The 13,947-nt window shown below is 38.7% G+C and overlaps 1 protein-coding gene across 1 annotated transcript; it reads right to left on the bottom strand.

Moving 5' to 3' along the window:
* Positions 1 to 8,142: 8,142 nt before the first annotated feature.
* On the bottom strand, positions 8,143 to 11,795 carry LOC139196418 (uncharacterized). Its single transcript, XM_070822326.1, has 5 exons — positions 11,423 to 11,795; positions 10,798 to 11,021; positions 10,393 to 10,698; positions 8,972 to 9,450; positions 8,143 to 8,224 (listed from the first exon to the last, which is right to left on the bottom strand). Exons 1-5 carry the CDS (start codon positions 11,793 to 11,795, stop codon positions 8,143 to 8,145), a joined length of 1,464 nt encoding a protein of 487 aa, XP_070678427.1.
* Between the last annotated feature and the right edge of the window lie 2,152 nt (positions 11,796 to 13,947).

The raw sequence follows: 13,947 nt of genomic DNA, 5'->3' as shown, positions 1-13,947 counted from the left end.
AGACCTTCCCTTACTCAAATGCCTATAACTTCTTCTAGAAAAATGATATTAACAATCCGCGAAATGTTCTAGAAAATAGACATCTGTAGCTTTCCAAGCATATAAGGCTCATTCTCTAATTCATTCTGAGCTGTTCGCAATTTGCTCCCAAAGTCAGCTGATCAAAGTTGTAGAAATCTGCCAACTCCATTCCATTGCCGTGTGTGTGTGTTTGTGTTGTCATCATCACTTCCCACTCTTCCATGCTTTAATTTCTGATTCCTTGCTGCCCATGTGGTGTGTGTGTTGCTGTTTTCTTTCCTTCTTGCTGCCCATGTGGTGTTTATACTTGCACATGCATGTTCTTCATCCATTTAGCTAGCAATAAACACATTTTCTGCCATCACATGGCAGCTATGATGTTTGAAGTTGTAGGCCAACACTTTGCACACACACATGTAGATTTCTAGCCCATTGAATCATCAAATTCGTCCATCCTCATGTCTCCATGTTTGCACCATCCAATCTTGGCCCAAAAATGCTCCAAAGTGCTCCAAAATGCATCTTCTTGCATCCTTGGCCCATAGAACCTACAAACACACAAAAATGGCTTAAACTACTAACATAACTAAGAACTAAGAACATAAATGCACGAAAACAAACATACTAAGTCGCATAAATATGCTCGTATCACTCTTTTGTTGTTTTAACACACAAAAACCCTATTGAAAATTATCTCTATAAAGTTCCTTATATAGACAAAAAGAAACCTAGTCAACAACTTGACTTCCACTCTCTCCATTTCCCTTTAAGTGGCCAGCCTTTAGTGTTTGGTTTGGGCTTTGGGCTTTTATTATTTCAAGTCATCCTATGCTTGAATAAAAACCCAATGGGTCTAGGCCCAATGGGCTCAATTAAACCCGAACGTTTCTTTAAGCCCAAAACGATCTTATATCGCTTTTATGATTTCATTATACTTTCTAATTAATCACAACACTTAATTAATCTAATTAATTATTCCCATCATCCATTAGTGGTATCACTACAAGAGTGTATCGGTGTACAATCATTTTAGGTTCTAATTAGCAAGGCAGTGAGGTGATTGGCACCAATCCAATTGATTATATTTAATCCAATCACTTAGTGAATTAAAACTTCCTTTTAATTCACCTTCTTCTTTGACTATTACATTTAATCATCTAGAAGAACGCACAAGCCATGAGTGACATCTAACCATATATCATGGCTACCCAAGCTAATATAGAATTTGTTCGGAGAACCTATTCAGTTGGAATTACAATGTAATTCGATCCTTCTCTAAAACAATACTCTCAATCACATCATTAGGGTATGGATATATTATGTCAAACCCCTAATGTGATTATTCCTTCTTATATGATTCAATTGAGTCGTATAGGAACGCTTTCCTTTATTATGCTCGATACTTCGGCCGAAGATTCCAGAATCATATCTTAGAGTATTCTTCCTCTCTTAACGAAGATTAGAGATTCCTTGTTGCGCATTCACTTGCCTTCATGAGTAAGTGGCTTAACCCCAACTATGCCGTGGACACCCGCGAATGGGGTGACTTTGACATAATCAAAGATCAAGTACTTAACCACAAGACAACGACGAGGCCTCAGGTCAAAGGACTACTTACATTATTCCAACCATAAGAGTTACTTGCTTGACATGTGAGTAGACCTCCATGCAAGTACTCTTGTTCGATTGTGTTCAGTGAACTCATTCCCTTAATGAGCGCCTACATACTTGTCTTAGTGTCACTACACGAATAGGATGAGACTTTCCATCCTTCCAATTGAAGCGGACATAGTATGTACCGGTCTATGCATTGTCAGTTTCCCTCCGACAATCCTATGACCAGGAACCTTTTGGACATGATGGTTATGTGAAGAAGGTCTCTGTAGTCTAACATCATTAGATTACTTCTTCAACCGATCCATTGTCCATGGATTCACTATTTAGGACATATATCATTCATTGAGATAGTCCTAATTAGTATCTTTGCCATTTGATGTATAAGAGTCATCTATATACCCATTCATTTGTCCTGAAAGGTTTCTTCCAAAGATTGACTTTCAGGGCATATTTCCAACAGGCAATGGTTGCCGGAGCTGGAGGTAGGAGATGAAGGAATATTCCGTCAAGTATGATGGAATATTCTCACGCTGTTAGTTAGATTTAATAGTAACAGTTAGAAGTTAATGGAATATTCCCAAAATATTCCTGACGGCGTTAACTGACGCCGTCAATGTGCCTAGCACATGGCCGCGCGTGGGGAGCACATCTGGCCATGCCATTGTCGACGCGTGGGGGTGCGTGAGACTTCCAAAAAAATTTCTAAAAATATGGGGATGATCCTGAGGTTGTGTAGGTCACTGTGGTGTATTCATATACCCATTTTGAGCAATGTATGAGAAGTTATTAGCTAGTTTTTCCTATGTGCTTTAAAGTAACGTTTTTATAGTTAATTCACATATAAGTGAGACTTCTCCCGAGGATGAGCGTATCCACGGGTGACTCGGGGGTTACGACCCGTCGACATACCAGTGAGTGGGCTTTTGTTTTTAGTATATATTTATATACTTGATATATTTCCCAGAAATGCATTTTTAAGGAAAGTATGCCTTGAAATAATATGCCAAATGCTTTTATATTTTGAATATGCATTTCATGGTTGCATATATATATATATATATATAAATGTGGTGTTGTGGAGGCACAGGTAAGTTCAGGTAAGTTATGTTTGGTTATGTGAATCATCGATGATGTGATATGTGATTGAATAATGTTGAGCTCATAAAACTGCACCTAGGGTGATTATGATTTAGCCAAAGATATGAACTACAGGCCTATTTATTTACATCACCTCCAGCACTATATGCTCATATTGGATCCAACTTAAGTGCACAATCTTGTTGTACAAACCTTATTTATGGTTCCAACTCGTAGGTGATTAGCGATTTATCGCTCGGCTATTATGAGAGAGTAAAATTGAGCATAATTATATTACACCCAATCTTGTCGTACATACCCCTTTTTAGTGGTTCCAACTTATGTTCAGTATGTTGCCGTATAGGTCATTATAGTAACTCCGGCTAGAGTAACTTTGAGCTATGAAATCAGCCGTACAGACTACCTTAGGGGTTCCGACTAACATATCATATTTCTATGAATTTATTCTTATCTGAATATGATTATGTGAAGTATGAATTGAATTGATATGATTTATACATATATATATATATATATTATGTATATGCTTATACCTTGATTCTGGGAAAAATTATACATGTTTTATAGCGAGGGGTTAGTATGTTGATAAATGAAATGGTTTTGTAAAAAATTTGTTTTAGCCCACTCACGTTTTCTGTTTTGCGCCCCTCCAGGTTTTAAGTAAGCTTGCTATTGGTGGCTTGAAGACGTCGGCAGTTCTGACCTATTTAAATAATAGTAGGACATTCCTGGTACTGTATAACTAGTACTTGTCCTACTGGACTGCACCTAGACTTTTCATGCTCTGATTAGGAGTGTGTACTTTTGTAACTAACTCCTATGACTTCCTGTTTAGTAGTGCACTCTAGTAATTTAGATTTTGATTATTCGTATATTTTTTATCTTTTTCGCTTCCGTACTGTGCACATGGCTACGTCACTCTCACGTGACGGCCAGCATGCCTTGATCTCAGTCGGGATGTGTCAATGACTTTATATGCATCTTTAAAAATTTGATGGAGGAGTAAAAAGGAACAAGTTTTCCATCAGATTGAAGGTTATGGGGTCACTGTTCTTGAAAATTCCTCAGATTTATACTGCAGTTGCTGGCCAATTATTGAAATTAATTATGCTTGTTTTTTTCCTTTCGCAATTGGCCTTTTGTTTTTTTTTTTAATGTTCTTTCTATTTGTTCTGGAAAAGAGGAGGAAGGAGGATGAAGAAGCACAAGACAATTAGAGGAACTTTAAGGAGGGAGGAGGAGATTGGGATGATGAAAAGAGTATTTGAGGACGACTGGACGAGGGATGCAAGAAAATGAAAATTGATGTGTTTTAATTCAATCTAATATATGTTTCTGAACAAAAACTAATTAAAATTAATAAAATTTATATGGAAATCCAAGTATGCTGTAATTAAGTGAGGTGGCATGCCAACTCAGCCGCCACATAATGTGGTAAAAGATTGTGGTATAATAATGTGGTAAGAATAGAATTATTGTTTAAAGAAAGACCAATCGTAGCCATATCATTTGCTGCAAAGTTGTCTCCGGTAAATATGCTTCCACTTAATACTCTTGAAAGAAGATGCCAACCAACACTTCATCAAAGCTTGCATAGTGTCTGCTGCAAAGCTTGTCTCCTGAGATTGTCGTCCTTCCCTGGTCATCCCTAAAAACAAAACTTCCTGCTTCATCAGAGGGTGCGTTGAGGGGGAGCGAAATGTGTAGTCGCACAAGACCTTAAATTTGAAGGGTTCCCAAAATTTTATCATCTAATATATATATATACTTTAAAATATTTTATCGTACACTCCTTATAAATGTAATTTTTCCTTTCTAAATATAAAATTTGGAGTACATTGAGATTTTTGAGTGTCAATAATAACATCTTAAAAGGGTATTTTTTTTTTCAATTTTATTATATAATAATGTTATATATTCAAAAGAAACTTTAAAGTTAAAGTTTTAAAATTTTTCTTTCTAGTTTGGTTGTTTAAGATTGAACTGCGCTTATAACTCTTTTTACTTATTATTAATGACATTTTAAAACTTGCAATCAGTGAGTGCTATACTTTGTTTTGATTTAGGTGATTCCTTTCTAGCATCAATACATTGTCCTACCCTATTTTTTAAAACTATCTTATGGAGGAGCCCTTTTATAAGTTTGTCACAGGACCTTAAAATCTCATAGACAGCCCTGCACTCCATCAAAGTTTAATTATAGGAAGTTAGGATCAGGTGGCTTCCATTTGATTAACTTAGGTACCGAGGACAAATTAAGCTTCATACTTTTCCTATTACAGTTGAAAAAAGTCTAGATCCACACTTGCCGATATGGAAATAGTCTTGACAGGATGAGGAATAACCTGCCTAAAAAGCAAAGAATTCTTATCCTTCCACACTTGCCAACAATAATATCTTATAAAACTACCTACTAAATGAGGTTAGAATTCTTATTTTGTGAAATGCAGCTCGAATTTAATTGGAATAAATAATCTCTTAAAATACACTTACTAAATGGGGTAGGACCTAAAACAAAACAATAAATCACATTATGAAATAATATTTTAAAAATTACTTATTAAATGCAGTTAATTCTTGAAATGTGATGTCTAAAATATGAAATCTATGTATGTTAAAAACTACAAAAAGTTTTCCAAAAAAAAGAACTCCAAGAATGCTAGTCATATGCATTTTTGGACCACCAATTAATACTATATACTATGACAAGTGATGTGTACATGTCACACCAATAATTAATTGTATTCCCATTTAGTTTTTGACTATATACATCGCATCACACATATATGGTAAAAAATATGATAAAATTGTGTCACTAGTACTACAATGTAGTGATATTCTCTCTACTTACATGGAATGTCTTAAATTCGATGAATTTGATACCTAAAATGACACATCCCGACCTGGAATATCCAATAGGACTTCAAATCGAGATGTGCTGGCCAACACCTGGAAGGTGACGAAGCCATAAAGTGTGATAATGTGTAAAATGTGAATAAATTTAAAACTAAAAGTGCATATATACACAAGTGCGCGGTGAGGGGGTATGGACCTATTACACTCGTGATACAGAGCATAAGAAAAATATAGTGAGGTAAGATAATAATTATACAATCATAAGGAGCCACCTGAACTGGGAGTGCCACAAGTCTTCGTCGATACGGAACTTTGCTACTAGAACATGGAGGGGTGCAAAATAGAAAGTGTGACTGGTTAAACAAAGATTTTCAAAATCATTTCAATTATCAAAGGTAGTAACCCCTCACCGTAAAACCTGTATAGTCTCCAGAAAATTATACTACGTAGAAGTATGAAATCAAGTGTATACTAACGGTAAATCCAGAAGTATACCACTACCCAACATCTTATTAGCAATATAAATAATCATATGCTTACTAATCCATACTAGTACACAAGTCAGAATCACCTATAGTGACTTGTACGACCTATCCATATCTCATCAATCAATGCTAGCACATAAGTTGAAGTCACCTATAGTGACCTGTACGACTTATCCAAATTTCATCACATATCCCTGTAATATGTTAGCCGGATCCACCTTTTGTAGCCTATACAGCTGAACCCATAGCTCATCACATATCCCTGCACGCGAGTCAAAACCACCCAAAGTGGTCTGTATGATAGGTTGTGTGTAAATAAATACGCTTAAGTGCTACGATCACGTGAAAGTTGTGCGAAGTATCGTAAGTCACCTACGAGTCAGAACCACCTAATGTGATCTGTACGACAGGTTGGCACCTACCTTGTATCCAAGGTGAGCTTGTGGTGCATGAGGTGAACGATCACGTGAAGGCTAGGCCCTGGCCACGAGCAGAGCACTAACACCGAGGTGTAGGATAATGAGCTCTAACTGCATCTATTATAACATGTACAGCTCATGGACAACCTGTATGATAGTGTCGGAGTTGCCTATCATTGCAACCTGTATGACAAGGTCGGAGTTGCCTAAAACATACATGTAGTCATGCCATAACTTCATCATTTCAACTAATACCATAAACTCACCTGAACTTACCTAGGTCTCCTGCGTTCACCTTTGCACTTCAAAGCGTTCACAATAATTATGTGCAAGTAATATACATATGGATATACCATAATGCAATCTAATACTCAACCATGTCAAAGCATTTTCAATTATTTACATATATATATATAATATGGCAAAATATGCATAATCTGTAACACCCCACTCCCCGAACTATTTATTTTCGGGAATAATTATCAGTGATAAGCCCAAGTAGACACTAGTTTAATTAACTATGATTACTTACATTTCCTTACTTCAAATTCTTGATTCTTCACACATTGATTTATGACCAACATTTAACCACCAACTCATAAGGTTAAACCTCACATTTTCCACCAATGTCCCTCACATTACTCAATTCCCTAAACAAGGCTATTGTCTCGATTATTTAATCTCATTTATTGTATGGCTGCATCTAACGTCTCGTTAGACTGCCTACATACCTTAAACAGGGATTGACACACCCCGACCGAGGCCAAGCCATGTTGGCCATCACGTAAGAGTGACGTGGCCATGTGCACAGTGCGGAAGCGATAAAGATAGCAAATATACAAATAATTAAAAATCACATTTAGAGAGTACACTACTAATAAGAAGTGATAGGAGTTAGTTACAACCGTAAACTCTCCTAATCAGAGCATAATAAGTCTAGGTGCAGTCCAGTAGGACAAGTACTAGTTACACAGTACCAGGAATGTCCTACTATAATATAGGATAGTCAGAACAGCCGACGTCCTCGAGCCACCAACAACAACTTACTTAAAACCTGGAGGGGCGTAAAACAGAAAACGTGAGTGGGCAAAAACAAATGTTTTACAAAATCATTTCATTTATCAATATACTAACCCCTCGTTGTAAAACATGTATAATTTTCCCAGAATCAAGATATAAGCATATACATATATATATCTGAAACCATATCAATTCAGTTCATGCTTCACATAATCATATTCATAGGTATAAATGCCATGCCAAGATATAATAGAGTCAACAATTCATGTAAGAATAATTTCATAGAATTATGATATGTTAGCCGGAACTCCTATGGAAGTCTGTACGGCTGAATTCATAGCTCAAACTCAATCTAGCCGGAGTCACTACTATGATCTATACGACTGAATTCAAAGTTAACCTCAGGATCATCCCCATATTTTTAGAAATATTTTTGGACCTTCCACGTGCGGCCACGCGCCGGCAAGGGCACGGCAAAACGCGCCCCCACGTGCGGCCCAAACCTGACAGATTCCCTAACCACCGTTAGGGAATATTTCGTTAAACCTAACAGAATCTGTCACATTTGACTGACGGCGTGAGAATATTCTGTCATACTTGACGAAATATTCCTTCACCTCCTACCTTCAGCTCCAGTGACCGTCGCCGGCGTCGGAAACTGGGAAAACTTCAAACTCACTATTCTCCTTCATTTCTTCACCAATTTTCCTGCAATTGGTACCAAAATGAAGCTAATAACATGTAGAATCACGTTATACTACTTTTAAGCCTTGAATTCCACTAGAATCTACCTGAGGAAGCTCGATAATCCGGTCAACTTGAAAAGCTTCGATCTCGGCCCTTCGACTTCCAAACTCTTCCAACGAACTACCCCAAGGCTCGTGAGGACCTCCTTAAGCCTTTTATGTGCTTAGAATTCCCTGAAAATTGAAGAATAAAAGTTGCATGAACAGTGCATGGAATCGAACTTTGTGGTTCCACGTGAAATCGAAGGTAACCTTACTTATATTTGGTACCTTTGAACTCGCGAGGACCTTAGGAACATAATGGTACCATTTTCAACCTCGATATGCAAGGTTTTGGGTGTTCTTGCCCTTGTCCGTACATAAGAGGGAAGAGAGAGAGTGAGAGTCTGAGAGGGGTAAGAGGACACGAGGGAGAGAAGAGAGAGAGAGTGTGTGTGTGTGTGTGTGGCATAGGATTGGTCAACCACCAAAAGGAACATAAGTTAATCCTAATTGGTTCCAAACAATTAGGATTTTAAGAATATTAACCCAAAGCTACCCTTAAACCACATTACACAACTAACGTTCAAGGGTATTTTCGTCAATTCACGCCATCGATAAATATATATTTGGGACAGGTTGTGACAGTCTCCCCACCATACAAAATTTCGTCCTCGAAATTATACATCACAAATACATCCACTAATAATCATAAAACAATCGTGGATACATCTCTCTCATCCGATCCTTTGTCTCCCAAGTAGCTTCTTCCACTGAATGATTTCTCCATAACACTTTTACCAAACGAACTATCTTGTTCCTCAGTTCTTTATCCTTCCAATCCAACAAAGTCACTGGTTCCTCATCATAAGTCAAATCCGAATTAATTTCCAAAGGTTGAGGAGGAATCACATGTGAAAGATCTGAAACATAATGTCGAAGCATCGAAACATGAAATATATCGTGCACCTTTGACAACTCTGGAGGCAACTCAAGCCTGTAAGCAACCTCATCAACTTGCTTAATGATCATATATGGCCCAATGTACCTAGGACTCAACTTTCCTTTCTTTCCAAATCGTACAACACCTTTCCAAGGTGATAGCTTCAGAAATATCCAATCACCTACATCATACTTCTGATCAGTGTCATGCTTGTCTGCTAAGCTCTTTTGTCGATCTTGGGCCGCTTTCAAATTAGACTTAATTACCTGAACATTTTGAGTAGTGACATCCACAATCTCAGGGCCCACTAAAACTCTTTCACCAACCTCTAACCAACATAGGGGCGTACGACAAGATTTCCCATAAAATGCCTCAAATGGTGTCATACCAATACTCGAATGATAACTGTTGTTGTAGGTGAACTCTATTAAATCCAAACAATCATGCCAACTATCTCCAAACTGTAGCACTGAAGATCTCAACATATCATCTAATGTCTAAATGGTCCTCTCAGATTGTCCATCTGTCTGAGGATGATATGCCGTACTATAAAGTAATCTCATACCAAGTGCTTCCTAGAATGCTATCCAGAACTTGGAAGTAAATCTAGGATCCCGATCCGAGATAATATTAACTGGCATACCATGATACTTCACAATCTGTGATATAAATAACTTAGCTAATCGGCTTAACGAATACTTCTCCCTCACTGGAATAAAATGCGCTGACTTCGTAAGTCGATCAAATACCACCCAAATGCCGTCATAACCATTCTAGGTACGAGGAAGCTTATACAGAAAATCCATAGTAATATTTTCGCATTTCCATTGTGGAATGGGAAGTGGCTGCATCAACCCAAACGGCTTCTTTCTTTCAGCTTTAACCTGTTGGCAAATGGCACACCTACTCACATACTCGGCAATTTGTCTTTTCATACCTGGCCAATAGTAAAATGGTCTAATGGTATGATACATCTTAGTAGCTCATGGATGCATCGCATATGCTGAGATATGTTCTTCATCCAAAATTTCTTTCTTTAACTTTGTATTATTCGGCACATACATTCTGCTTTCCTACATAAGCACGCCATCAGTTTCTCAAATCTCGAAATCTTTCTTTTTGCCTTGGTTCCTTGCTTGAATTATTTCCTGGGTCTCCTCATCAATCATTTGAGCCTCATGCACATGATCAATTAAAACTGGCCTAACCTGAAAATTAGCAAGCAAGGCTTCTTCTCGATCTTTCACTACTAGCTCCATTCCAATAGATCTGAAATCTTCTAAAAGAGGAACATGACAATCATAGATGGCATTGAGTCTGGCTGGAGTCTTTCTACTAAGTGCATCCGCCATTGCATTTGCACGACCAGGAAGATACTCAATTGTGCAATCATAGTCACTAAGTAACTCAATCCATCTCCGCTGACGAAGATTAAGATCTCTCTGAGTAAATAGATACTGGAGACTTTTATGATCCATGAAGATCTTACATTTCTCACCATAAAGATAATGTCTCTAAATCTTCAAAGCAAAGATGATAGCCGCTAACTCTAAATCATGTGTAGGGTAATTCTTCTCATGAGGTTTCAACTGTCTCGATGCATAAGTAATTACCTTACCATGTTGCATCAATACACAACCCAAGCCACTTAGAGAAGCATCACTATAGACCTCATAATTACCGCTATCATCTGGAAGTGCTAGAACAGGTGCATGAGTGAGGTAATACTTCAACTGCTGGAAACTTTGTTCACATTTATTATCCCACTCAAACTTAACGTCCTTTCGAGTCAACCTCGACAATGGCAAGGCAATCACTGAAAAATCCTTAAAAGCTGCTGGTGCATTAGTCAACCCGAATGGCATCACAAGAAACTCATAATGACCATATCGAGTCCTGAATGCGGTTTAAGGACACCTTCATTTTGAATCTTCAGCTGGTAGTATCTTGACCTCAAGTCAATCTTAGAAAATACGCAGGCACCTCTGAGTTGATCAAATAAATCATATATACGAGGCAATGGATAATGGTTTTTAATGGTTACCTTATTCAATTTCCTGTAATCGATACACAGCCTCAAAGTTCCATCTTTCTTCCTCACAAATAAAACTGGAGCTCCCCAAGGTGAAGTACTAGGCTGAATAAAACCTTTATCCACTAACTCTTGCAACTACACTTTCAATTCTCTTAATTCAGTAGGAGCCATTTTGTAAGGAGTCAAGGATATATGATTCGTACCTGGAAGCAGATCAATGACAAACTCCAACTCTCTATCTGGCGGCAATCCAGGTAGATCCTCAAGGAATACATCCGGAAAATATCTGACCACATGAACATCCTCTACACTACTAGGAGTATCATCATTTAACACCACATGAGCCAAATATCCCTGACAACCGTTCGAAAACAATCTATTTGCTTTCATGGCTGAAATAATACCATGCCTCACCCCACTAGGCTGTCTTACAAATGTAACTTCAAGTAATCCAAGACAATGAAATGTGACTGTCTTCCCATAACAATATATCTTGGCACGATTATAGTGCAACCAATCAGTGCCCAAAATCACATCAAAATCCATAATATCCAACGGCATAAGATTAGCCGGCATAATAATACCCTCTACTATCACTAGACATCCTGGATATACCCAATCCACAAAACAGCTATCCCCTCTAGGCATAGTAAATTCCAAATTATATCCTAGAGGTGTAGGATAAGGTTGTGTCACTTGAGCAAATGTATGAGAAATAACAAAATGTGTAGCACCACAATCAATCAACACTCTAGCAAAATGACCAAGAATATTTAACGTACCCATGATTAAATTTGGATTATTCTAGGCATCTTGCAGTGACATGTGGATACGTCCCTGACTCTGCTGTCATCCACTGCGACCTCTGTTGGCATGAATCCCACGTCCTTGCCTCTGCTGACCCGATTGCCTCTAAGATCCTGCACTACTAGCAGCAATCTCTCCCTGCTGGGGTTGTCCCCCTTGATACCACTGAGATCCTCCGACTGAATGAGGCTGGTAAGACATAGATCCTTCTTGGTACTAAGGGTACCCACTATGATACTGAGGATCCTGAGAATACTGCTACTGTCCTAAGGTGTAGGGAGCGGCGTCACCCTGATAGTGGTAAGCACCTCCTCGTCCAGTTTGAGTGTAACCACTAGATCCTGAAGCGTACTAGGTAGGTGCAGGTGGTGGAAAGGAAGGCTGCTAGGGTCTCTGTTGACTCTAAGGGCATTGAGCAGCCTTATAACCCATCTGTCCACAAGTAAAACATCCATTGTTGCCTCTCCTACACTCCCCAAAATGCCGATTATTACACCTACAGCATAAATGAGCACCGAATCCACCTGAGCAACCAAAATCTCTTTGTCTCTGGAACCTCGGACCTCCAGTGAATCTACCACCTCTCCTCTGCATATTGGTACTCAATCCCCTGCTAGAAGAACTGGAACTGCCACCACTCCTCTTAAAGTTCTGAGTCTTGCGGGGTCTCTAGAATGCTTGCCCGTTTCCTTTGTCATCTCGTCTCTGGCCCTCATTCTTTCCTTCCTCATCCTCACTTTCACTAGGCATGTTCTCTGTGGCCTCTATCCTCAGTAGAATCTCATAAAAGTCCTGGTAAGAGGCATAGTGAGTCGATGTCGCTATGGAACGCCATTTCTTCTTAGTACCCAAACTGAAACGGCGAAGCATCTCTATTGGATTAGCAGCAACCTCTAGATCATATCTCGACAGGTCAGTAAACATCCTGTAATACTCATTAGCTGACATATTTCCTTGCCTCAGATGAGTAAACTCCTGTTTCTTAAGATCGATATATGCAAGAGGAATGAACCTTTTCCGAAACCGCTCCTTAAACACTCCCCAGTCCACAATCTCTTCTGGGGTCATCTCGTAAGACTCCTGTCTCCACCAGGATGCAGGCTGTTCTGCCAAAAACCAGGTAGTCGTCTCGACCCACCTATTAGGAGGAAGATTCCCCTGACTTTGCATCACCTGAAATGTCTTCTCCACATAATTCAACCATTTTTCTGCCCCCTCATGACCTTCATTTCCTATGAAGTGAGTCAACTTCAGATTACGAACTGTCTCCAGAGGTGTCATCTGAGGAGGATGGAATGTTGTCTGAATGGCAGAAACTATAGCTTCCCCTAATTGAGCAATATCAGGGAAACTAGATTCAGCTGGTTGACGGGGCTTTCTACGAGGCGGCATAGTTCTGACATAAGATATCACAAGGATTAGAACATTCAAGAATTATACAGAACTGCTAAACCTAGGCTCTGATACCAAACTGACACACCCCGATTGAGGCTAAGGCATGCTGGCCGTCTCGTGAGAGTGACATAGCCATGTGCACAGTGCGGAAGCGATAAAGATAGCAAATATACGAATAATTAAAAGCCACATTTAGAGAGTACACTACTAATAAGAAGTGATAGGAGTTAGTTACAACCATAAACTCTCCTAATCAGAGCATAATAAGTCTAGGTGCAGTCCAGTAGGACAAGTACTAGTTACACAGTACCAGGAATGTCCTACTATAATATAGAATAGTCAGAACAGCCAACGTCCTCGAGCCACCAACAACAACTTACTTAAAACCTGGAGGGGCGTAAAACTGAAAACGTGAGTGGGCAAAAACAAATGTTTTACAAAATCATTTCATTTATCAATATACTAACCCCTCGCTGTAAAATATGTATAATTTTCCCAGAATCAAGATATAAGCATATACATACAT

This window comes from Malus domestica, chromosome 01 (genome assembly GCF_042453785.1).
Source record: "Malus domestica chromosome 01, GDT2T_hap1".
NCBI classification, from domain to species: Eukaryota; Viridiplantae; Streptophyta; class Magnoliopsida; order Rosales; family Rosaceae; genus Malus; species Malus domestica.
This window is presented reverse-complemented; position numbering and strand designations above follow the sequence as displayed.